Below are 26,151 nucleotides of genomic sequence, written 5' to 3' on the forward strand. Positions count from 1 at the left end.
ATGCAGTCTGTGGAGAGATGGACTTTGCTGCTTTTACTCGTGGGTTTGAAGGCGCAAGGTGAGTGGCGTTTATTCAAGGTAGAGTTATATAGTATATTCTGCAGATTACAGACGCATGAGGATTTTTGGCTGCATGGTTTTCAAGGCTCCAGGACACTGGAGCCTCTCTGCGCGTCAGTGTCTTGATAGTTAACTTGGTGATTCTGGGGTGATTAGGCTGAATTACTGTGCATTCTCCGAGGCGTCTTTTAGTAACTTTGTCTTTTTCTGCCATCCTCCAGTGCTTTGTGGTCATCGCTATGTCGACTCCAAACTTTTTCTCGTTTTTATCATTTGAATAATTAGCAAAAATATCGTCAAAATACGCAAAAGATTTCCTGCCAAAACATTAATTTTAGGTTTTTGCACTAAAACTTCTTTTCTTACGACTCTAACACTAGGTCAACAAAAACGAAATGCGGAAAAATCTGGAGAAAGGCAAATGAATTTTGATGAATGCTAATTTTGTTTTGAAGGGTCGATGTGATTTCACTAAGCAAAACAGATTACAGTTCCGTTTCCCCGTTTACAGGTAGCGAGACTTTTAGAGGTTATACGAGGCCTGTGCCAATTTTGTTTATTCACACAGAAAGCAGATATAAGGGTTTTAGTCGGGAGGAGGGGGCTTGGTCTGCTGCAGGCGTTTGATAAAAACCCTCCTAGCAATGCGTGTCTTCGGATGAATCTGATGACCTTATTTCGTTTCACCCCAATTACGACACTAATTAAAAGTTGTATTAATTTCTTGTTTGTTCTTATAGTTTGTAGCAAAGGATAGGTACAAAACATTACATATTTAGCATGAGATACTTTTAAAGTTATCTTGTTGAAGGCTCGTTTGATTGTTGTAATAAAGTTAAACTTATAATCATTAAGCTATTTTCAACTAGCAGTAAAATTAATCGACTAAACTAAAACATACAAAAGTGTATTTTTTTTCAGACAAGAGCAGCTTTGTCCAGAGAAGATTCATAAAATATATATAGAAAGGTAGGAAAAGAGGGAGGACGCAAGAAATGACTGATAGAAGGAGGAAAGAAAGCTAGACAGTGAGGAAGCGAGGAAATCGGGTAATGAAGGGTTGAAGATAGGAATGGATGAAGGGCCATGAGAGAGAGAGAGGGGGGAAGAAGATAAAGATGAAAACAAAGAAGGGAGGGGAGATAGAAGAAAGATTGGAAAAGAGGGAAGATCTGGTGCAAAAAGATTCATAGAAGAAAGAAGGAAAGATAGCTGGGGTAGAAGGGAATTGGAATGAAATGTCAAAGATAAGAAGGAAATGAAGGCGAGGAGGAGGAATGGAGGAAATGAGAATGGAAGGAAGAAATAGTAGGAAGCCAGGATAAAGGATGAAAGAGAGAAGGAAAGAAGAGAAAGGGGTAGGCAGGGCAGAAAGAAGGAAAGGCATTGAGATGAGGCTCAAGGAAAGGAGATAAGGATGCCATCCAACTTGGAATGATGAAAGGGAAGGAAGAATTTGTGATTATTGATATGCAGCCAGTATCTTAATCATTGACCGCAGCTGAGCAGAGAGCCTGGATCTGACCTGGAGCCACTATGTGAAATAAATTCAGCGACAGTAATTATGCTGCAGCATTTCCAAGCTTCAATGTAAACATTTGCTCCAAGGGTATAAATAGCAGCTATCTGATTTATGTATGGTGGCAGGCAGACTTTCTTATGGTGTATCAGCCTTTATACACATTCTTTATTCCAAGTCCATATCACGCCTGTACCTGAATCACGTCACATGAATTTTGGAAAAAAACTAAACTTGACCCTTCATCTGTTGTTGTAACTAAATTTAATAAACACTTCTAAAGACAGTGAGCTTCTAAGAAAGAAGCTGAAGCATTTTGACCAGGTATCTCACAAGATTGCTAAGATTATGCTGATTTTCATCCTTTACAGTGTAGGAAAATTTCAATGTGGGGCATTTAAATAAATTTAGGAACACAAATTAATTCTAATAATCAGATTAAATGTCACGTTCCCTGGTGATAATTTAATGACCAAATCCCATGTTTTTACAAAGTCCCAAAACTGAGACCACTGAGTGCTGGTTCCTCCAATCAGAGATGATGATATAATTGAGAGAAACTCTATAAGGAACATAAACATAACAGTATCATAAAATCCTGTTGCAAATAAGACAAGATTAATGCTGTCGAAAATTGTTAATCTTGGGATTTAGTGCACAGGGCGGTAAAAAAACCCCCCAATTTTTATTCCAGTTAATTATTTGAATGCAGAATGCACTGTTTGTTTCTAAGAGGAGCTGCTGCAGATTAGAGGATAAACATTAAAGGTTACTGTGCCATAGCCTGAAAACAGAGACGTGGAAATTCCTTTAGTTTGTCTGCAGATCAAAGCGAAATTCATTTTATTGCTGGAAAAGGCATTCTTGGTACGTGTTCCAGTAGTTGAAATTCCAGCTGAGTAAACAAGAAAGACTTGGCAGCACAATTCTAAGCTTAGAATCCAGTCTAAAAATATAAATATATATAAAAAATATTTATATTTATATTTTCTGCATCACCAGCTGAATATGTGCACATTTCAGTGAATGTGCACTGCACAGTAAAGCTGTAGGCTGTAACTTTACAGCTGGGTTTCATTTGTGATGATACTGTAGTTCCTGCTTAACAAGTTGCACAAATACATTCAACAGGACAAAATACATACTGCACATAAAAAAAAACAAAAAACATGGCACTTCCAATTTTACACTGAAACTCTGCTCTTGAGCAGGTTATGCATTCAGCACAAGTTACCATGGTGATTTAACCAGGTTAAAAAAAAAAATAGAGCCTCTTTCATGACACACAAAACTCTGACTTTAAGCTTGACATAGCTTCCTGACCCATAAAACTTGCTTTGTACTACTCCCCTCTGACCAAGTGATGAGTTGGATGAGCTGGGCATGCAAACATTTACTCCATCACTTCAGAAAGGGACATTTTAAAGCACTCGTCTTCTTTTTCTGTTTCAGCACAATCTACAGCCAAAACTGGCTCATGGGCAGTTCAACATTCACTTCTGACCCTGTGTTCAGTCAGCCTGCACAAAGTTTGCACTAAGTTTGGAGACACTATCAGAATACAAACTTCTGTACTGGTAAATGGACGGGTATATATATATATATATATATATAGCACTTTTCTGCTTTTTCTGAGCACTCAAAGCATTTCTGCACTACAAGCCAAATTCACCCATTTACACACATTCATGCAGTGCTTTATTCTATGCACTTTAAGCACTTTTTATCTGTCTCATACACACTCACTCACACTCTGATGGATACATCTCACTTGAGAAGGTTCAGTATATTGTCCAACGTGAACTGGAGGAACCTTGGAATGAACCACAAACTTTCCAAATAGTAAATGGCCTGCTCTACCAGCTGAGCCACAGCTGCACCTAATCTCAAATTAGCAGTGGTAATGGTCTTTAGTGATTTGTGACACTGATTAATATTACTTGCATGGATTCATCCTTTTTGAAAGCTGTGAATGTGCAAAACGTGGAAAAACTTATGTAACCATACCGTTAGCTGCAGTTGTGTCCATATATTTGGATAACACACAAACTGTAAACACCAATTAAGCAAGCAATGTTTAGTTTGCCTCTGGTGATTTCAGAAGTGCTACTATTGTGTGTTACTTTAACTTGCATATAGTCACAGCACTGCCCCTTGTATTCAAATAAAGGCTATTCTCATAATGTAATTGAATGCATGACTGATGATCCGGTCAGTGAACTGTGGTGATAAGGTGTGTGTTTGTGTCTGTGTGTGCCTGCATGACAGCAGCTGTGTGGTAACGAGGCTTATATCACGGTAACATTTATAGCGCAGAACACAGAGCAGAGGGGGCGTGGCTAAATATGAACTGAGTCACAGATAAATGTGTTGAGAGGACCTCATGTTGCATCCCTCGCTTCACATCCGCCGGTTTTCATAAAGGCTGAACCTGTTTGTTGGAGTTCAGTTTTTAGAGTAGAAGGCTTCGGGTGATGTTTGTGAAAATGTGTCCATTGTCAGTTGTTAAAACTTATTTTGTGGATAAATGCGATCCTTTATGTTACAGTTTTACAGTTTTTCTAATGGAATATTGAGCTAAAGATACTTCCTGTCAACATCAAACAAGGGCTTCTCAGTTTGCATGTAAAATATTTCTCACTCTGGCATGGCCCAAAGTCAAAATGATATTTCTCCTACATCCAGAGAAAGGAATATATGGGCACTTACATTCCTGGTCAGGGTCACATTCGCACCTAATAATGACAAAATGCACATGCTAAAATGAGCAAAGGACCACTGAGATATTGAACTACAAAGGCTGAGCGCTTTTCTTCCATGAAACATATTCAAATTCATGTAACCCAGTTTTTTTGTGAGCATGCCTTCAGGGAAATTTCTATTAGATCTGCTCATTTCAAAGGTGAAAAAAGTTAAAAATGGATGAGAACTGCGAAATGCGTGCAGTCGAGCATGAATGTCATAAGTCCTTCAAAAAGAGCTATGCTTGACCAATATTAGCATCTGCTGAGAACGTCGGGACAAAAAGAATACAATAAAAAAGACAAATCAAACAAAGCTGTTTGTAGATTTTGCCTGAATACAAGTGTGGAGCCTTTGCTGTTAAAGGCATCAGTCACATCTCATGGTATTCCATTAACTGGACACACATACACACACATTCACTGCTCCACGATCCTATCTTCCTGGGCTTTTTGCACCTGTCTCTCACTTTTCTGTGACTTCGCCTCTTTCTCACTCACAAATCTCTCAGGTTCTTTTCCTCTCATCGGTCTTTTCTCTTGTTTTCCTCTCTCTCCTTTTCCACTCCCACTTAATCTCTGTCACTTAAATTCAATGCATTTCAGCTCAGTTTACAGGCACACAGGAAAAATAAACACTTCAGCTTTATACAGTGTTTACCATATAAGCATTGTACATAAAAAAGAACCCTCGTCTATCTCCATTCCTTTCTGTTTCATTCTTTCTCACTCTCCTTTAAAAGCATTTGCATGCTCAGGGGAGGCTAAAGGCTAAATGGCTTACTCTTACACCAGCCTCTCACACGGCCAATAAAACTGTCTCTTCTTTAACAATAAGCATTATCTGTCCAGTATTCCTCTACACCAGCTTGTCTCCTGTTTCCTGCTTCTCTACTTTTGAGTCCATTAAGTGTATATGTTGTTAACTCAAACCAGGATATCCCCCCTCCCCCTGTATCATACACTGTAGCTGTCTTATTTTTTGAGTCCCATCAAAAAGATGATCCGCTTAAACGGTAAAGAACAGAGCTGTGCAGTGGTGTCAAAAGACAAACTGAGATGCTTCCTTTAAGTCACTAGAACATCTCTGTAGGAAAGATAGCTAAGCAGTGCAGGCAGAAATAAAAGGGCCTTAGAATCTTCTCTTTCCCCCATTTTTCATCACAGCAGTGGATTAGTGCACCATATTTGCAGTGCAGGTTAAGGTGGCCAAACTAAAGACATGCCCAAGCTAAGGAAAATAATCCAATTAGAGGGAAAAAAGAGAAATTAACTAGGAATCTGCAATATAAATATGATAATTCAAAGCTTATCTCGAGACAATATGTAACTCCTCCCACTCAAGGAAATAATTAGGCAACTGTAAAAAGTGCACTTGTTGGAAAATGCAACTGTTTTAAATTAATGTTGGAAAAAGGTTACCCTCGGGATATCCCATGGGAGCTGTTCAGTATAGGGTGTCTGCCTTGCTGTTACAAGTCATTGGCCCCTGTACAAGTAGAACGACATCTTGGTGTGTATTGCTGGCAATAAGTTGGAGTTGTTGCCAAGAGGTGTTGGACTTTGTCACCGATTCTGTTCGGAGATTTTAATGGGCAGAATTTCTAAGTGGACCTTCACCTTGGTGATTTTGTGCAGATGATGTGGTTCTGTTTGTCTCATCAGGTGGTGACCTGTAGCTCGCATTGGAGCAGTTCCCACCCAAGTATGAAGTGGCAGTAATGACAATTAGAACCTCCAAGTCCGAGGCCATTGTTCTCAGCATGGCCCAATATATTCAAGGTTCAAGGTTCAAGGTTCTTTATTTGTCACATGCATAGTTATACAAGTATAACACACAGTGAGATGTAGACTGACACGCTCCTCGACATGTGCAAAAAAATTGGGGAGGGGGGGGGGGTGTAGAGGAAGAACATATATATATATATATATATATATATATATATATATATATATATATATATATATATATATATATACACACACACATTGGGTGAATGTGCAGTAGTAGCAGCAAGCAGGTGAATTCTGTACATTACAGTTTTTCTCGATTGCTAAAACACATTTCTTGAAACTACGCCTCATATCCTCACAACAGTAAACACAAATTCATAACATCTCACTCAATTTCCCAAACATCCTATTTCCAGGTCAAAATGAAGCTCTACACCCAAAACTATTCACTCCTGCTGAAAAACCAAACTTTGCCCTCAGACATCAAACACAAGCCCTCAAAAACACACACACTACAATAGAGTTTTGCACACTGGTACAATTAATTCAAAACAATAGTTCCAAAACAAATAGGTTGCTTATGGTTCTCCCCTTCAAAACCCTTGTCACATGATAAACACAAAAGACGCAACCAATGTATGTACAGTGGCACATTGTCATTCATGTACTATACAGTACAACACACACCAGAAACATTATCCCACCTCAGCATCTTGTCTTTGGTCTGGGTCAGGCCAGAGAATCTCATCCACATCACAGGCTATATTGGCCCTGGCCAGGCAGCGGGGGTAAAATCCTCTTGCATGCCTGATCCACCCCTGGCATGCATCTACTGATATGTCTAGGCAGGCCTCTTCCATGGCCTGAAGGAGGTGAACACGGACATAAGGTTCTCGGTCATACACTTTCCACCGCCATGCCGAAAATAACTCCTCTATCGGGTTTAGAAAGGGAGAGTATGCAGGCAGAAAGATATTAGAAAACCTTGGGTTATTGGTAAACCAGTCACGAACCAGAGCAGCGCGATGGAAGCTGACGTTATCCCACACAACAACGTAGTGAGGCTGCTCTGGCTGTGCTGGTTCCCTGTAGTCCAGCTGGAACATATGTTGTCTTACAGTTTTTTACAGTCGCTAACAAGCGCCTACCCATACTTCAGATACCTTTTCTAAACTCTTAACACAGACCCACACCTACAAAACACAATTGGCCAAATGGATAATATCCTTCCCAAAAATACACTTTGTTAAATATATACTAACTCCTCATTTCAAAATTAGAACACATCTTTCTCTGCACACACTAACTGTACAAAAACACTATAAATCTGACTCAAAATGAAATTAGTCTGTCAAAGAATAACACTTGTTTTCACTTCACAAGGTACATGCAGTCAATCAAAGTACACCAGGTTTCAAAATACTGGCTATCATTGACATTACAAAAACTGCATAGACTTTTATGTTTCAGTTTCACAGGTATTTGCATGCGAAACATGCAATCCACCATATTGACACCAGAAATGTCTTGGTTGGTAACTGTATGTCCACATGTACAGTAATGTTCACATTCAAAAGCATTCCAGTAAAAAGCAAACAAGTTTTTGTTTCTTTACTGTTTACCACAGGAGGTACAGTAGAAACACGGTATGATAGGACAGAGAAAGTTTTACAGTATTGCTTACAGTGAACAAAATATCCATGAAACACACAAGAGCATTCTGAACAAAAAAACAACAGCAAAAAGCCAAGATAAAAAAAAAAGGGGGGGGGGGGAGGGGGGCTATAAAAAGGCAAAAGATTTGCATCTAATCTCTGCGATCTTCAGGGTTAGGCCACATGTTTTCATCAACATCACATCTGATGTTATCCAAGTCGATGCACCTGGGATAAAACCGCCTGGTATGTCGGATCCACCGACATATCATTGCAGAAGCAGAGGTTTTTATACTGTATCTAAGGTTTGGGATATTGTTTTTGCTATTGTGGGATGTTGTGTGTTAACATTCGTAGATACTACAAAAACAGTTCATGATTTTGCTGGGAGGTATAGCTTGTCTGTTAAGAAAATGTAAGCATTGTGGAAATGTGTTCACTGACTGCATATTGGGTGAACACGACATGAAATGTGTGACTGGTATGGCCACAACAGACCGATGCTGTGCTAATTGTGTTTAGAGTTTTGCAAATGTGACAACTGTTTGGACAAACGCTTGTTAGCGACTGTAAAAAACTGTAAACCATCAAGAAAAGCAAGGAGAAGCATAGTGTTATAGGGTCCTAGTACGGCATGGTGGTGGAGTACCCCTCGTTGGCTGATGGCTGCGCACATAGTGACATTCCCCCCACGCTGACCAGGGACATTTACAATAGCCCGATGGCCAATTATGTTCCTCCCCCTTTTCCTTCTTTTGGTCAGGTTAAAACCTGCCTCATCCACAAAGATTATTTCATGGGGAACAGGCCGTCCTTCAATCTCAAAGATTCTCTGCAAGACACATAACACAGTAGAGTCAGTCGGTACCCTGAACCACAGTTCAAGAGTGCTGAAATGGCAGCATAAACTGCCATGCTGTGATGGTACACAATACTTTATACAGTATCAAAACTCATACCTGAACATATTCCACACGTTGGTTTTTCACTCTGTCAGAGTTTCGTTCGAAAGGGACTCGGTATGCCTGTTTCATCCGGAATTGATTCTTTCGGAGGATGCGGTCAATTGTGGAGAGGCTGATGGCATTTATGCCTCGAAAAAGATGATCATCCTCAATCACTCTCCTTTGAATCTCTTGCAGGCGGATTACATTATTTGCAATTACCATGTTTACAAGTTCCCTCTCTTGCTCCTCCGACAAAAGCCTTAACCTGCCTCCACCAGGTGGTCGTCTCTGTGTCCTACAAAAATAGAAGCACTCATTACTGTAACTGTCACACATTCATTTTACAGGCAAATAATGGAAACATACTGAAACTCAAGACACATAAGTTCAGTAACTTAAACGTTACTGTACAAAGCAGTCTTACTGCAAGTACACCTACCTGTTTTCCTCCCTGAAGGTTCTGATGATGGAGGCAACAGTGAAGCGACTCAAATTTGGTTGTACTCGTTGCCCAGCCTCCCTCATAGTCATCCCATGGACAAGGACATGGTCAACTAAAGTGGCTCGAATTTCATCCGAGACTGACTGTCTTCTTGCCCTTGCTCTTCCCCTTCCTTGTCGCCGTCGTTCTCCACCTCCACCTCTCCCTCCTCCTCCACCACCTTCCTGTTGTCCTAGACCACCTCCTCCTCCTCTTCCACCACGTCCTCCTCTTTCACCATGTCCTCTTCCTCCACCACGTCCTCCTCCTTCACCATGTCCTCTTTCTCCACCACGTCCTCTTCCTTTGCATCTCTTTGGATCCATTGTTTCAAACCTGAATGAGCTGACTTTGGCCCTTTTATCTATCCATCGCAGGTTCTGATTGGTGTGTGCTAAATTTTGACTCCTAGTGTTTCCACCTGGTTAATTGTGTGCTAATTGAGCTCAAGCTGTGCTGACTTAAGTTAACATTATTGCATGCTAGTGCTTTCTAAATGACTACATGGTGTAAGCACTGTAAAATGTAGGGATTTGTGTGTAGAGTTTTGCAGTAACAGTTCACCAAATTTGAGTCATGTGTCAAAGCAGGGAATAGTGTTTATAGTTCAGGGAAATGGGTGAGCTTTTTGAACAATAGCGTTACGGTTTTGAAATTTTAGTTTAGAGGCCTGGTTACAGTGTTTAAGCAATCGAGAAAAACTGTAATATGAATAGACATCTGACTATTTTACAGGATAGACAATATAAACATATTTTAAATTAAAGGAATTGAAATGTACATTGTGCCTTGGTTTAGTGTCTGGAAGAGTCCTGTCTGTCAATTATAGAGGATGTGGGAGGGCGGGTGTGTGTGTTTAGGGCACGGATGGCTTGGGGATAGAAGCTCCTCTTGAGTCTCTCTGTCCTTGCCCGGAAGATGCGGAACCTTCTACCAGATTGCAGAAGTTGGAACAGTTTGTTGCCAGGATGGGACGGGTCCTTCAGTATCTGCGCTGCTCTAGGCCGGCATCTCCTGGTGTAGGTGTCCTGAAGCGGGGGGAGAGCAATCCTGCAGCAGCGTTCTGCTGTACGGATCACTCTCTGGAGAGCTTTTTGGTCCTTCACACAGCTGTTCCCAAACCACGATGTCATGTTCTGTGTGAGGATGCTCTCCACAGCGCCTGTATAGAAAATCCTGAGGATCTTTGGAGAGACCCTGAACTTCCTCAGTTGTCGTAGGTGATACAGGCGCTGCCTAGCCTTTTTGGTCTGGACCTGAATGTGGGCAGCCCATGTCAGGTCTGAGGAGATGTGGACACCAAGATACTTGAAGGACTGCACCCTCTCCACTGGAGCTCCATTGATGATAATGGGCTTGTAGTCTCTGTGCTGACTCCTTCTGAAGTCCACCACCAGCTCCTTGGTCTTGCCGACGTTCAGCTGGAGGTGGTTGTCCTGGCACCACGATGCCAGATTCTTCACTTCATCCATGTAGGCCGCCTCATCGTTGTTGGAGATGGCACCCAACACCACTGTGTCGTCAGCAAACTTCACAATGGTGTTGGAGCCATGGGTGGCCACACAGTCTGAAGTGTAGAGGGAGTAGAGCAGTGGCGAGAGGACACATCCCTGAGGTGCTCCTGTGTTGATGGTGATGCTGTTGGAGAAGCACCTGCCCACCCTCACCACCTGAGTTCTGCCAGTGAGGAAGTCCAACACCCATGCACACAGACGGCTGTTAAGTCCCAGATCCCTGAGCTTTGTGAACAGTCTGCAGGGCACTATTGTGTTAAACGCTGAACTGTAATCAACAAACAGCATTCGCACATAGTTACCCTGTTTCTTGTCCACGTGGCTGAGAGTGGTGTGTAGGACGTGGGCGATGGCATCCTCTGTGGATCTGTTGGATCTGTAGGCGAACTGCAGCGGATCTGTGGTGTCTGGGATGGAGGAGGAGATGATGTTCTTCAGCAGCCTCTCAAACACTTTCATTACTACCGAGGTCAGTGCAACTGGCCGGTAATCGTTCAGGGATGAGGGTTTGCTGTTCTTGGGCACAGGGATGATGGTGGATCTTTTGAAGCATGTGGGGACCACAGACTTCTATAGAAAATGGATGGATGGATGGATATTAAGGGAATAATCCTAACTACAGAATGCTTAAAATCAACACATTGTCCCTAAATCATCAAAATCCCATCCTTCATACCATCCCTGGCATATCCCCTGAGGGATTTTATGTTATATGGAGTCCAAAATAAGCAGCAGTGATTGACAGTTCCTGGGTCCAAACCAGAAGTACAGTTTGTAGGATAGTTGAAAAACATATAGATTAATCAAATCCAAAAAAAAGGTGTCCTGATAAACAAAAGACGGATTTGACGAATTGCACATCATAACGTATTTTTAGTTATGCTAACAGTTCCTTCAGCTCCAATCATGCTAAAATTACAATTCTAGTGTAACTGCTAGGGATTAACGCCTTACTCAATCTTTCTTCTTCTTTTTTTTAAATGCTGTTCTTTAGTATAGCTCTATATACAGCACATCCATATTTGGGGATCAAGCTAAGCTTGACAGACTCATGTGCTTGGTAAGATATGAGAGAGAGCTTAATGAACTATCAACAGCAAAACCTAAGAATCTAGTTAGAGTTTTGAGTACAGAGAAAGTCGCATGTGTGACCGTGATTCTGTTCTTATGCACCTTTTCACAAATCTCATTTTAATTTTCACAAGTGTGTGAAATATGTTCCTATCTACATAATTATTTTTTCCCACTCTTTACCCAATTTGATGCATTAATCCTACTATGATGAAAGTGTCCATTAAAAATTGGGAAGTTCTGACTGGTGGACTAATAATTGGCAAGTGAGGGTAAATGTGATAAATACAGATCAAAGTGAGTAGATCATTTCACTTTAACATGTTTTTTTTAAAGTCTCAATGGGGAATGCATCTGACCAAGCTAAATGTAGGCATACATATGTGTGTGTTTGTGAGAGAGAGCGAGTGTGTGTATAAATGCCAGGTTTTGATCAAAGAATTGGTTTAGTCAGTGGACGTGTAGCAGGGAGCAGCTCTGTCTTTGTAATTATACTAACAAGTAGATGAAGCACCGTGACAGCTCGTTTTAGTCAAACATTTTTTTCTACTTCATTTCTTTTATATTTTAATTCAAATTTCATTCTTTTCTGTTTTGTCTTTTTCAGTCTATCGCTTGTATCCTGAAAAATATAGTCATTGTGCAACGGACTGTTTCCTTTTTTGGATCAGATGTGAAGTGTCTGTTACCATACTCCCTTTAAACTCTATTTAGCACAGCATTAGCACATGCTAAGTAGCTACCAGACAGCAGGCTATGAAGTCTGGAGTCATAATCTTCTGAGTGACATCTCAAGAAGGCTTTGCTTCCAGTCTGTCTCTCCTCTCCCTTACTCCCTTCTTCTCTCCCTCCACTTCTTGTCTTGGTGTTTCTTTCCTTTTTTCCTCTCTTGTTGTTTTCTCTAGAGGGCTGTCATCAGAAGTTCAACACAAGCTATGTTTCTGGTGTCATTGTTCTGTGCATAAAGACTTCTGCCTTTGAGCGAAGCATCTTGATGTAATAGGGTCAGCAATATTTCATCATCAGGATTTCAAGGACTTCTCCAAAGAAGTCCGTTTTAATTAAAACATTTTGCTCTCATGTATCCCAAACTCAATTTGACTGCTGTTAGTCAAGTAAGAATAGCGTTTATTAAAACAAAAAACAAAAAAGTTTGGGAAATAAATAATGAAACACCCGAAGGTAAAATCTGCTTGTGTCTTTGAGGTGAAGAAGTTCTCCTGAACATTAGATGTCTCTTTGTCTTCTGTCTCTTAATTGTTGTGTTTTTGTGTACCTGCTGTTTTAGCTGTTTCTTTTGTCCCTTATTTTGTGTCCTCATTCTCCTTGCAAAATACTCTGTCCTGCATCTTCTCTCCTCCATTCAAGCTGCCCTGCAGAGACGAATGTGGTATTGATCTAGATATATTTATAGAGCGTGATGGGGAGCGTGAGCGGGATTTCTGCGTGACAACTCCAAGAGCACTGGGGGGTCTTGAAGGATGAAAAGTGGGTGATCATCCTCACAAACTGCAGGAGTGTAAATGATGTGACTCAGTTGGCTTCAAGGCAGCAAGCTGTGTGGGGAACTTTAAACGTATTGCTTTGATACAGCTCACTTTGAAAACTTGCACAGCTTACACAACCCCAGTAACTGATTTATCTTGGTCCTGAATGTAGTTTCAGTCTTCTTTAGAATAAATTCTAGATCAAATGTAATATTGAAGATTCTAGCTCTGCTGGATTAGGCGATGGATGTAGTTGCTGGTGGTAACAGTAAATGTTAAAAAACTTTCAGCACCTCATCTCCTGTCCTCAGGCTGCAGTCTGCAGCTCCTCTGCACTATGTTAAAATAGCTTGCTGTGCATTTCCCACTAAATAGACAGATACTTGGCCTGAAGCCTTCAAGGTTCCTTCCTGGAAGTAAATAAGCTCTTCATATTTTGGTTACGTACACACCCCTTAAGCTGCAGTCCTGACAAACACCTATATATAGATAAATTATAATAACTCATGCTCTCATATGGGTGAACACTGACAGCTTCCAACACCTACCAAACTATAGTTACCATTATTCAGGAGAAGAGAAGAGGACATGCATGTCACAGTGATTTATTTACATTTAGATATCACATGTTTATTTGAGTTTAACTTAGTTTATATTCCATGCTGTCTTCAGTATGGTAACACCCGTCCACAGTTCTATGCAAACAGGCAGAAGTAAAATATTCTTCCCTCATGATGAATTACTGCGGTGCTTAGTTCATTACTAGATTCATGTCAAGTCAATGGATTTTCAACAATACCTGTTTAGACTGTACTGAAGCATGCTAAATCCACTGTCACCGTGTTGCACTGCAAAGCTTGAAACTCCACTATGCATTATCCATGACTTCAGGGCTCAGCTGTAGCTAACCTACAGGAAATACTGATATGTACATAAGTACGTTGTCTTTCAAGAAACCACAGGAAACAATGCTACTAGGTAGCTACATTGTAGCAGGTAGCTGTTCACTCTGTCTGCCAACTGGTGCCACACACCTGGATTACAGTGGATTCTGAACTGGAACTGCGGAGTCTTGGGTCAGACAGATGAACAGTGACTGAGCTAAACAATAACAGGTCTAGTAAGATTTTAGGCAGTCCAGAAAGAAGGTGTTGAGAAATGAACAGAAGCAGTGAGACTGCAAATGTTGCTCAAGAGGTTAAGGTGGAAGGTGGGTGTGAGGCAACTGTGTCCTCAATGAAATGATGACCTTATTTTCCTCTTTTGCAGATTTTCAGTTAAAGAAATGATCAGAAAGAAATGTAAAGGAAATAAAAAAAAAAAAAATCCAAATAAACTAGAAAAACAACATGTTTTGTTGTAATTATCATCATCATTATTATTATGTTTTTTTTGCAGCATGCCAGAATTGAAACTTGACATTACTGCTCTTGGCTTCCTTACTTATCATTCTTCAATTTTCATCATTTCAAACATACTGAAAAGCACCCTAAAGGTTATCTCACGGCACAGACTTGTTCAAAGCACTTTCTTTACTATGATGATCTAAGCAGAAAAGTTGTAATCTAAAGAGAGTTCTTCATAAATTTTATAAACTGAAAAGACTTATTGATGTTTGGTGCGTTGAATTTCAGAAGAGTCTGATATATATATATCATTTTTCTTTTCTATTTTATTTTAGTTCCTTCTTTGTTGCGTTCTCAGTGTTTTTTTTAAAATCCCTATCTTAGATGAATTTCTCCTGTTACATCTTTGTTTCACCCTCAGACTGCCTCTCATCAAAGGCTGAGGACCGACTTTTCAGGAAGCTGTTTAGACGATATAATCAGTTCATCAGACCAGTGGAGAATGTCTCTGACCCAGTCACTGTGGAGTTTGAGGTCTCCATCTCCCAGCTGGTTAAAGTTGTAAGCTTTATGCACACACACACACACACACACACACACACACACACACACACACACACACACACACACACACACACACACACACACACACACACACACGGGTTTTTAAAGACTGTAATGTAATGCTGAAAGTGTTTTAAGCATTTTTCTACATTCTGCAACTGTCTTGTTTTATGTATTTGTCCAAATGTATCTATGCATTTGTCACTCATAGCAACTTCTCAACATTTTATGATAGTCTGTGTGAACAGTGAGTTGTCATTCCAAGAACATCTTGATCACATTTCCTACCTTTGAAACTGAAGAGCAAGAAGATAAGCCGTGGAACGAGAGAAGTGAAAGCGTAAAGTGAATGCAGACTTTATTTAGTCTGTTCAATTTCACAGATTCCAAAAATGCCTCACAGTGTTTTTATACAATGCTGCTGTGCTTTGGCAATGTTAAGTTCAAAACTGGTGATGGAGGTGGGGGTGCTGTGCAATCCCCAGTGAAAAGAGGTTTTCACCTCAGAGTGGAAATCCTGAGATTAAGAGGAAATTGCCAGCAGGGGCCTTTTTCCAGACTGGATTGTGAGGTACCTCTATCTGCTTGCTCAGCGAGGTGAGATTAATTTAAAGGTGAGCGCCTGGATGTGAATGTCAGGGTGTGGTGGCACTGCATGAATGTGTCATTATGTGTGTGTTTATGCACACATTTTCACCTGTCTGTTTGTCTTCAAGACATGGCTTTTACAAAGTTCTTTAAGTCGATTCTGTATAATGTAAAAACATTAAGACTGCAAATCAGAACTGAATAAGGACAAGGCGTAGAGGATGTAAACTATGTAACCTTTTCATTTATTAGGAACTTGCTCACTATTGATCCTCTCGGTTAATCATATATAACAGAGGACTAAGATGTGCACATTTCTTGTAGTCCCTCCAGTAGGCTGAAGCAGCAACACAGTCTGTCTCACACATGCACAAGCAGACAGACACAAACACACCCACATCTGCTGGCTAATGAGCTCTTTTCCTACTCTGTCTCTGCAGGATGAGGTGAATCAAATCATGGAAACAAATTTATGGCTCAGGCATGTGAGTAACCATGTACACACACAAACACAGATAAACACATCACACACAGCATGCATTAACAATTTCACTGACCTACCTTACAGTTGAGGTCTGCAAAGAGCCGGGTAAGTGAAGCCCGACGAGGTTCATATGTTCTAACACATTGTTTACACGTACTAAGCAGTATGGGATGCTGCAGTCTGTCTTTTAGCTGTGACTTAATGTTACATTTAGTTGGAATAAACAGGAGAACACGAGTGGATAAGAAAACAAAGACAGCTCACATAAACACGGAAATGGAATCAGCCCAGTGATCAATGTTAGCATTATTGCTAGTCACGCTCTGCAGCTCAGCAGATCTATAGCTACAGACCCTGAACTCTTGACCTCACATTGCCAACCAATAACATTTTCTCTCTTTCACCTCGTTGATAACATTTTGTTTCCTCTTCCCTTTTCCCTCCACTATTAATCTGTGCTTAAAAGATTACAAATACTTCTTGTAAGCATTATTGATTTATTTTTATCTTTCTTAAATTGGTGGCTAATTGCTCTACAAAGCCAAACATTTTGTAGAATCTGATGTGATTCAGTGGTGCTGCTATCCCCGAGCTTTCCAATTAAAATATATTGAAATGCCTGTATAGTACAATCTCATATATTGTTTGTAATGGCGTGGCTGTTTTGTTTACAACAAGTCCTTGCTAATGACAAGCAGTGCCAACACCACAATCACTGACAAAGACACTGGATCACAGCAGTGGGTTTACAGTGGAAGCCACTTTAGAAATCTGCCCCTTGATGTATTTATTGCAACTGTTCTGCAGTTTGACTGCAGGGGATTCTTTATTCAATAGCCTTAACACAATATTTTTAAACATCCTAGCTGTGTACTCTTTGAAATCTAGCTCCACTGACTACTTTATGTAAGTGGGAGGAAAACTTTAATGTAATACATATACATACAGGTTCTTTGAGTACTGTAGATATGTAGACACATTCAGGTGGGCACACGGGCTTAACCTCATGGTTCAAAGTAAGCTTCTATCAAAGACTAGAGATGCCATCAGTCTATTAAAAAATCTAACTCTAAACAAATAAATAAACAGTGAAATACATGTTGAGTTAAATATGCATCAAAATGAACAAATAGCATTTCTCCTTTAAGTTTATTAAGTAGGCAATGAAACAAGTAGAGCAAATAATAAAACCTATTTCCTAATTAAGCAGTGATAACATCTTTGACTTGGTCTGCCCTGAAAAAGCCTCAGTTTTCAGGATGATACCTGCATATTAATCAGTCTTGAGTGAGTGATCAGTAATTATGATGGTTACTCATTTCCTCAACAAAAATCAATAAAGATTCAGACAACTGAGCATCTCCCAAATATCCAAAAACATAGGTTTGGCACAACATGTTGCTATTTATAACTAAGCCAATGTATTATATATTTCTTTAAAACAAACATGTAATCCCATTTGCTAAATGTGTGGAAAATACATGAAAAGTATATAGAGTACACAGACATTTTGCATTCTTTGAACCATAGTTTGGGTTAATATTCTCACTATTCCTTTAATTGTGACGAGGAGAAAAAACTGTGCTTTCCCAGAACGCTGGACGTCCAGTGGCATAGCCACAATATAACCATAATTACACTGGCAAGCCTATTGCTGTAAACAAACTGCTCTGTACCTGTTTACTGAGGCTAAATAGACTTATATTTTCCTTCTTCTTTCTATTTTTTATGCTGAAATTTTACGGTCACAACAAGCTGCACAACTGAGCCTATCATGAATTACATCGTTAGCCAATCACAATGCAAACTCTCAAATGAAAAAGGCAGTGTTGCATGAAGTGGTTAATTAAACAGCTTCCAGGTCATAACTGGGTATTAATCTGCCTTTCTAATGAATGAATTCATCTTGAATGACATGCAGATAGCCAAGACTAATGGATATACAGCTCATGAAATGCTACCTACGGATATGTTGAATGCACTCTTCCTTTATTTCTGTCAGGGAGCTATTTATTCATACGCCCCGTCTCTATGCGCTGGTCTTTATGCAGGCTATTGTTGATATCACATAGTGTTATTTTGTCACTCACGAGCTAATGTAGAAGCAAATGAAAGCCTTCAGATTTGTTTTCTCTATAATACCCTTATTTAGCACTACTGTAAAAGATCAAAGAAAGTTCTGCCTGTAGTATAAATATGTTTTTCAAAATATTCCCAAGAAGGGGGATGTCTCCAGTGACTAATACTGTCTGCAGCACACAATGCAAAATATAAAGCAGATGGTTGAATCCCGAGTCTGGTAAAACTGTTTTTCCCTTCCCTTCCGTCAGATTTGGAATGACTACAAGCTCCGATGGAAGCCTGCAGAGTTTGACGGGATTGAGTTCATTAGAGTCCCATCGAACAAGATTTGGAGACCCGACATTGTGCTCTACAACAAGTGAGGCTGTCAACATCATAACACTCATAAATTATATAGCTTAGCTGGGATCTCTGTTATGGCAACAGTATGCGATGCAATCAGTGATTATAACATAACAATTAAAGCCATAATAATGGCCAAAATAAAAATAACTATTTAAAAGAATTCTTTATAAAATGCAAAGGTGAATGATTATATTGATTTATTATTATTGTGATTTATATTTTCCTGCTTGTAAGTGTCCGTTTCTTTACACCCAGACCAGAATATGTTGGAAATTTTAAACTTGTACTAGTAAATGTTTTATTACCAATAGATCTTACATAGAGGTAAAACCACTCAGACTTTTCAGTATAATATTAGAAGTGTTTTATATTCCTCTTCTTCATTGTTTTGGCCTGCAATTTTAATGTGGGTTTGCAGGTTTCGTCCTAGGTTTATCAGCCCTGTTTCCAGCAGCAGGCAGATGTTTTTGTTAAAATAACTCCTAAACTCAGTGTACTGACCAACGCCAAACAACAAACAGATCATTTAGCTGCTCTAATGGTGGTAGAAGAGCAGCTAACTGTGAAAGGTGAAGAAGTGAAATAAAAATAAACTGTTGATATGTATTTATCACAAGTCAGCAGAAGAGATGTTCCAAATGAATGCTAATGTCGCTTTTGCGCAACACCTAACATTTTCCCCTTGCTCATGAATCTTGCAGGTAATTTTAAAAAAAGCACTGACAAAGAACCCTCTATGTCATTTCAGCATGAGAATAGCCTTATTACAATATTGCATTAATGGCCATATTCTCTGAAGCACAAATGTCTTTTATACCTTCAGAGTTTCCAACAGAAAATTCCGTGAAATATGCTAATGGGACTCCCTATTGTTCAGGGTCAGTTTGTGCTGCATTGTATTCTCTCAGTTTTAGCTCAGTTAATTGTAGACTCATTACTTCTTTCTACTTACAACAAAGGTTCATATTGTTAATCAAAGGTCGTTTTGTGTTTCACAATAATACATAATGCAGCTTTATTGTTCTCTACTATTTAATCCTAATAATCCTTTGTTCCATAACTGCTGGTTTTATCTTCTCCCCTTTCTTCTGTGCCTTTGTTTTCTCCTTGCGTATTCTCTCATTGTTTGACATCTCTACCTTCCACCTAACCTCTGTGTCCTATTCACACCACACGTCTACGTTCTCATGCACTGTTTGCCATGGAAATGCATTGTACGCCTTGTTATACATTCACGTTTGTCTTACACAGTGCTGTAGGAGATTTTCTGGTGGAGGATAAGACCAAGGCCTTGCTGAAGTTTGATGGAACTATCACATGGGTTCCTCCAGCAATTTTTAAATCATCTTGCCCAATGGACATCACCTACTTCCCCTTTGACTATCAGAACTGCTCTATGAAGTTTGGGTCCTGGACTTATGACAAAGCCAAGATTGACCTGGTACTTATTGGGTCCAAGGTCAGTCTTTGTAACTGCATTTAAGCCTCGTATAACAATAAACTATCTATTTCATTTTTATCTCTTTCTGCCTAGTACAGACTTCATTCCAGTTAGATACAACAGGCATTTCAAACCCATTGGTTTTTTTTTTAATTCACTGTTTATTTTATTAAAGGGCACCTCCATCAATTTTACACAAAAGGTCACTTTGCAAGTAATGAAGAGCTCTATTGGGTCTGTAAAACAAGCTGTATAATGTCTTCTGCAGCCAGTGGCACAGTCAGAGAACCATAACTTCAATGGGGTTCGACAAAAAAGTGATATGTGGCAAATTGCTGTAGGCCAAAGTAGTAATTTCTCAGGCATGACGGCCATATAGAAGTATAGCCTGGAGTCTCAAATAATAATCATTTAAATGAAATCCTTAGTTGAGGAAAATATCTGGGATGGTTGCTATAATGTGTTCTTTTTAAAAAAAATGTGGATGAAGCTGATAAAATAACTACAGTTTTAATGGTGGTCAAGAATGGGTTGCTGTTATATGCAAGCCCGTTTCCACCACAAAAAAAAGTAACCATAACTCGAGTTATTAACTCAAAATTTCGAGATTTTTTCTTGAAATGTCGACTTATTAACTCGAAATTTTGACAAAAGTAACTTGAAATTTCGAGTTAGCTCTGCCAATCAGTAATCTATGTGGAATGTGCACTCAAAACCAGATCACAACAAATTGCCGCTTTCGAGAGTACGTTCGCTGATAGTAACACCATGTAATTCAGCTAATAACACAAGGATTTCATAATTTGCGAAGCCACACTAAAAATAATCAGCAATTTGTGCATTCATGACTGGCTGTAATACTGGTAGCTTAGCTGTAGCACTTGTAGCTGAGGGCTTCAGCTTCCGGGTAACAACGAAATGACGTCATTTATGTAGATTACTAATTGGCAGCGCTAACTCGAAATTTTGAGTTATTAACTCAAAAGTTTGAGAAAATTAAGTTGAAATTTCGAGTTATAGATACTTTTGTTTTTAAATTTTAGTGGCGTAAACTATTAAAATATGTCTACGTGGGAACAATTTCCTTAGAAAAAGAGTTCTGCAAAAAAAAAAAATTCTGCTCACTGGTAAAAAGACAGAGTTTTAAAGACCTGAGCATCTAGGAAACAGTGTGAGTTCCATTATTAGGAATATAAAATCAAGCATGCAGAAGACCACATAGGGAACTAAAAGTTGGTGCTGCTTAAACACTTATTTTAATTAACTTCCTGAAAATGCAACAGTCATTGGTAACTGGATATAGCAAGTTTGTTTAATTTATTCATCTGCTATTCAAACAGATACAGAAAACAGGTGAATTTTAAGATTAGCATTTAGAATGTAACTGTTTCATGCATTAACCACTTTGCTTGGACCTAGGGGAGGTCCAGTGGATAATCAGTGGCTCCATGACATTTTTTAAATTCAAAATTGGTTTGCAACTTCTTGCAAATCCCCATTCATCATATTTACCTGAAGAAAATAATGCGGGTTATACTAACAGAAAAGGGAGCCTTTTTAATATAGCTTGTTGATTCTAAATATGTTTTTTTTCTTCAGATTTTGTGATTTTTAAGATCTTTATCCATGTATTAGGTGAACCTGAAAGACTTCTGGGAAAGTGGCGAGTGGGAAATCATTGATGCTCCAGGCTACAAACATGACATCAAGTACAACTGCTGTGAGGAGATCTATCCAGACATCACCTACTCCTTCTACATCCGGCGTCTGCCACTCTTCTATACCATCAACCTCATCATCCCCTGCCTCCTCATCTCTTTCCTCACAGTGCTGGTTTTCTATCTCCCATCTGACTGTGGAGAGAAGGTCACGCTCTGTATCTCCGTCCTGCTCTCCCTCACTGTGTTCCTACTTGTTATCACAGAGACCATCCCCTCCACATCGCTGGTCATCCCGCTCATTGGAGAGTACCTGCTCTTCACAATGATCTTCGTCACACTCAGCATTGTCATCACTGTTTTTGTGCTGAATGTACATTATCGCACACCAATGACCCACACTATGCCGGGCTGGGTGCGCTCGGTGTTTCTCAAAGTGCTACCGAGGATTATGCTAATGAGGAGACCGATTGATGAGAACAGCAAAGTTGGGGGGCTGGACAGCAGTGGGGAGGCAGGAGGAGGTGGAGGGGGAGGAGGAGGCGGAGGAGGAAAAGGAGGGAGAAAACGGAAGAATAGCTTAATGCAGGTAAGTGGTTTTGCTCACAAAACATCTGGTTGTTGAATGTATTGGAAGTATTTTCCCTTGGTGTTGGGGTCATTACTCAATACAGTCATGTATTACACAGAACACGTTTCTTAAAAGTTGTGCAGTATGTTACTTAATTACTCTCAGGAGAAAGATATTTGTTATGGTACTCGTTACGTTACTTTCATGTTACTGATGAATGATCTGAAATACACCATCTCATAATTACAAATTAACAATATAAACCTACAGGCTACAGCCCCGCACACCAACACAAATCCCTGTCCTAATGAGGACACACGTGATCTTTTAGGTATGAACACAAAGCTGACAACACAAAGCAAAGATGAAAACCAGCATAAAGAGACTTTAAAGTGATCGTCACAGTGATTCTACTGTAGAAACACGAACAGGTAGAAACCAGAGGCTGCAGCCTGACTGCTCATGTTAGCATGCTGTTTGTGCAGATGCTTGCAAAGACCCAAAGTTGTGTTAGCAGCATAATGCGGTTGTTTCTGTTCTGGATGAAGTTTCCACTTTATTGTTGAACTCTTGTCCTTTTGTGCAATGAAAATAATAAAAATTTAAATGTAATGTCCATATTTTTGTTCTCCGGCACATGAACTGAAATCAGCTGATTTCAGGGCCAGTGCAAGTGGAATCGATAAGCTGGATCAATAGGCAAACAGACCAACAATTCCAATAAACTAAACTACTGGGAAGTGGTTCTTCACAAGAACAGTGTCTTGATTCCCATCCCTAATCCTAGCCGACAAAAATAGTTTAATGATAAACTTTTTTGTTTCGGTTTATCACAAGTGATGTAGGTCAGTGTCAGTGACAGCTGTCGTTCCGTTATTTGCACTCAGGTTATGACTCTGTAGCAGGTCCAATAATGCTTAGTTAGCTCTGCTGCAAAGTTCACGGTCTCCGTGACAAACAAAGCCTTACACTCTTACAAAACAGTTCTGTCACCGATCATGGAAAGAGAGCTTAGTTCAGGGGTCTCAAACCCTGCGGGCCACTTGCATCCCACGTCACCCCTACTTGTGGCCCATTTATTGAGTAAGGTGTACACTTATGTCTGCATTTTTATTTTGTTAAATACGAACAAAAGTATAGCAGACGTGTCTGCCCGGAAAGAGAGTACCAATTTGTTTATTTGGTAGTTAAATGAACTAAATAGCTTCAGTTAGTTAAGATTGAGAATGTGCAGTTTTGTCTTGTTATACAATATTTGAAATAAAAAAAGAAACAAAACACTACATTTTTGGAAATATTTGTGGGTGTTTTCTTGTTTTTTTGGTTAGTTTTTTTGTACTACTTGAACACTAAGCTTCAGTGAAAAGGAACAAGTCCTTCCTTAATATCAGTTGATGCTTGACTGCTTAGCTCACTTAAATATCTACATATGAAACAAGCCAATGTCTATTTGGAAATAAAGGAGGGCGTATAAGTTAATCTTAATTGATTATGATTCCCAACAGTTTGGAGGAGGATCACTGGAGTTTGGTGAAAGCAAGCTCTCAACTATGGAGGGCTGCACTGGAAAGAAATGCCCCTGCCCTTGCCAGCATGGGAAGGAAACCCCAGAAACCCCAGACCCTGGGAAGATGACACGTCAGCTGAGTCACCAAAGCATCAACACAGTCGTGGCCTTTTCTGTGGTGTCACCTGAGATTAAACAGGCCATCGAGAGCGTCAAGTACATTGCTGAAAACATGAGGAGCCGCAACAAGGCCAAAGAGGTGAGGCATTCTCATCATTTGTCCGTGGACAGTAAGAGTTAAACAAATCAAATAGATGTTCCTATAGCAAAACACACTCACAACAACTCACTCAGGTTTCCATTTAAGACTTATATTAACAAAATAAAAAAATGTATTTAAAAAGAAAAACATAGCATGTGCATTTCCTTTGCCCTCTTTGGGTTTCAAAGTAGTTGATAGGACAGTGGGGAAAGGGGTAACTGCTGTCATCTAAAACATCCAAGTAGAATTTTACTAAAATAAAGGTCAGCAAGGTTGCAAAATTCATATACATCAAATTTAGTTTAGCTTATCTATCCTCTTTCTGTGCACTGAGATTATAAAAGAAGTCCCAGTGTGATGAAATCTAAATCCATCATTACCATTTCTCATTGCATTTCTGATTCTTTTGTTTGTGAAAGAAGGTCTGTGCCTTGGCTCTAGCTCCAGTAAACTAAAACGGAAACATTGCTCCATCAAAAAAGATTTTAACTTGCAGCTGTTTTTTGTTGGTTATTCTCACAGTATGATGTTGAATTTAACTCCAGTTTATATGCACATTGTGTTTCCATTTGACTAAAACACAGTTTGACTTTGGCTTTTCTATTTTAGTAAGCAAATACTAGGCATACATTTGTCACACAGAAGATACATTGTTCCAGTAATTCTGTACTTTATATAAATGTACAGACGTTCATGGAAAGCAAATACATAGTAAGCATCCATAATGTATTTATGCAAAACCACTCCATACTAACAAAAAAATATGCTGGCAGGGAGAGCTGTTGTATTGTTGCAGAGTGTAACCTGCTCTATAAGTTTACAACAATGTAAGTTAGAAGCAAATAATTTTAGATTTGCACTGAACAATCTCCCTCCTCTCTCTGTCAGTTATAAATAAAGTGGGTGAAATCTCCCACAAGGCAAAAAGGAGCCTTTGATATGCAAAACTCATGCCTCAATCAGCTTTGTCAAAACGCCTGTTGCTTATTTATTTATTTTTGACGTTGTGGTTTGAATGTGATTATCATAGTAATTTCTCCCTGTGTAAATTATGTATCAGTTTTCTGTTGACTTACGAGAAATTTTCAGCTGTTCTCTCTTCTATTATTTCCGTCTTCCTTTTCCCCCCACACTTTCTCTGTGTTACACTTCACCTCATTGACTCCTGTAACCTCAAACACACTGAGATATTGAATCACGTGCGTCTCTCTCACCATGCATGCCTTTTCACCTGCTTTTAAATGATCTCTGTTCATGTTTATCTCTCATTTCTAACCACTGACACTGTCTTTTTACACCTCTTATTTTGTCCCCTCCCTTACTTACAGGTGGAGGATGACTGGAAGTACGTCGCCATGGTGATTGATAGAATCTTCCTTTGGGTATTTGTGACCGTGTGCGTCCTGGGAACTATGGGCCTGTTCATCCAGCCTCTTTTTGGCTTTTTCTCATAACTGCTAGCCCGTCAGGGTCCTCAGTCACCCTGTGCATAGACCAATCTCAAACAAGTAACTAATGGACTCTCAGTTCTCTTCCGACAAATCAAAAGACAGTTTAAGTCCTAAGCACTATCTGGTATGCTGGTTTTGCTGGTTTTTTGTGTTTTTTCCCTTTGCAGCAAATAGAAATAAAGAAACAGTGAAGTCTAAAATGTTCTCGACACATAAGCTCATCTTTCATGGTAAAACAGATTTTTCTATAACTCCTTTTTTACCTCTTGACCATGTTTATTCATTTGTACTTTTAAAGTATCTTTAATACAAATATTGGACACATAATGATTTCCTGTGTAGCTAAATTTGTTAACAGCCTCAGAGACCGAGCTTTGTGGGTAAAATTCTAGCATTTGCACCCTCCTAAAAAACAAGACCAGTCTACCTTATTACTCAGATCCATTTAGCTCTCAAAACATACATGCTAACATCTATATCGCTAAAATTGGCTCATCGGAACTGGGCTTTTCTAACCAGTGAGTGATCTTACAATCGTGACGTCCAACTTTTATAGTCCATAGGGGCAACGAAATTCACACAGCTTAATTTTGACCTATCTTTTCCTTTTGGGAAATTTTGTATACTGCTTTCATAAAATTTC

At 39.5% G+C, this 26,151-nt stretch overlaps 2 protein-coding genes across 4 annotated transcripts; one reads left to right on the forward strand and one right to left on the reverse strand.

Annotated features, from left to right (window-relative positions):
• Window positions 1–25,662, forward strand: LOC146668705 (neuronal acetylcholine receptor subunit alpha-3-like). 3 transcript variants are annotated; one of them, XM_085408732.1, is made up of 8 exons: window positions 1–58; window positions 14,977–15,116; window positions 16,148–16,192; window positions 18,522–18,631; window positions 19,870–20,077; window positions 21,695–22,306; window positions 23,794–24,054; window positions 25,386–25,662. In XM_085408732.1, the coding sequence occupies exons 1-8, from the start codon at window positions 1–3 to the stop codon at window positions 25,509–25,511; spliced, it is 1,560 nt and encodes a 519-aa protein (XP_085264858.1). In that variant the 3' UTR covers window positions 25,512–25,662. The 3 variants fall into 3 exon arrangements, with proteins under 3 accessions (XP_085264858.1, XP_085264859.1, XP_085264860.1); XM_085408733.1 differs by lacking the exons at window positions 1–58; window positions 14,977–15,116 and adding an exon at window positions 23,191–23,193 and having other exon boundaries at window positions 16,151–16,192; XM_085408734.1 differs by lacking the exons at window positions 1–58; window positions 14,977–15,116 and having other exon boundaries at window positions 16,151–16,192; window positions 21,695–22,313; window positions 23,801–24,054.
• Window positions 8,218–9,290, reverse strand: LOC146668706 (uncharacterized). The gene is made up of 3 exons (XM_085408351.1): window positions 9,096–9,290; window positions 8,669–8,951; window positions 8,218–8,541 (listed from the first exon to the last, which is right to left on the reverse strand). Exons 1-3 carry the CDS (start codon window positions 9,185–9,187, stop codon window positions 8,218–8,220), a joined length of 699 nt encoding a protein of 232 aa, XP_085264477.1. The 5' UTR covers window positions 9,188–9,290.
• Window positions 25,663–26,151: the final 489 nt, after the last annotated feature.

This window comes from Rhamphochromis longiceps, linkage group LG6 (assembly GCF_057381845.1).
Source record: "Rhamphochromis longiceps isolate RC_006_pf linkage group LG6, R_longiceps_female_GT1.1, whole genome shotgun sequence".
Lineage (NCBI taxonomy): Eukaryota > Metazoa > Chordata > Actinopteri > Cichliformes > Cichlidae > Rhamphochromis > Rhamphochromis longiceps.

Bases quoted from the DNA above. Each gene is read 5' to 3' on its own strand.
- LOC146668705 (XM_085408732.1), top strand. From the start codon at position 1: ATGCAGTCTGTGGAGAGATGGACTTTGCTGCTTTTACTCGTGGGTTTG. The intron at 15,117-16,147 runs GTAAGCTTTATG...CTGTCTCTGCAG, and splicing joins TCTCCCAGCTGGTTAAAGTT to GATGAGGTGAATCAAATCAT. The intron at 22,307-23,793 runs GTAAGTGGTTTT...GATTCCCAACAG, and splicing joins GGAAGAATAGCTTAATGCAG to TTTGGAGGAGGATCACTGGA.
- LOC146668706 (XM_085408351.1), bottom strand. From the start codon at position 9,187: ATGACTATGAGGGAGGCTGGGCAACGAGTACAACCAAATTTGAGTCGC. The intron at 8,952-9,095 runs GTAGGTGTACTT...CTATTTTTGTAG, and splicing joins ACCTTCAGGGAGGAAAACAG to GACACAGAGACGACCACCTG. The intron at 8,542-8,668 runs GTATGAGTTTTG...TGTGTCTTGCAG, and splicing joins AACGTGTGGAATATGTTCAG to AGAATCTTTGAGATTGAAGG.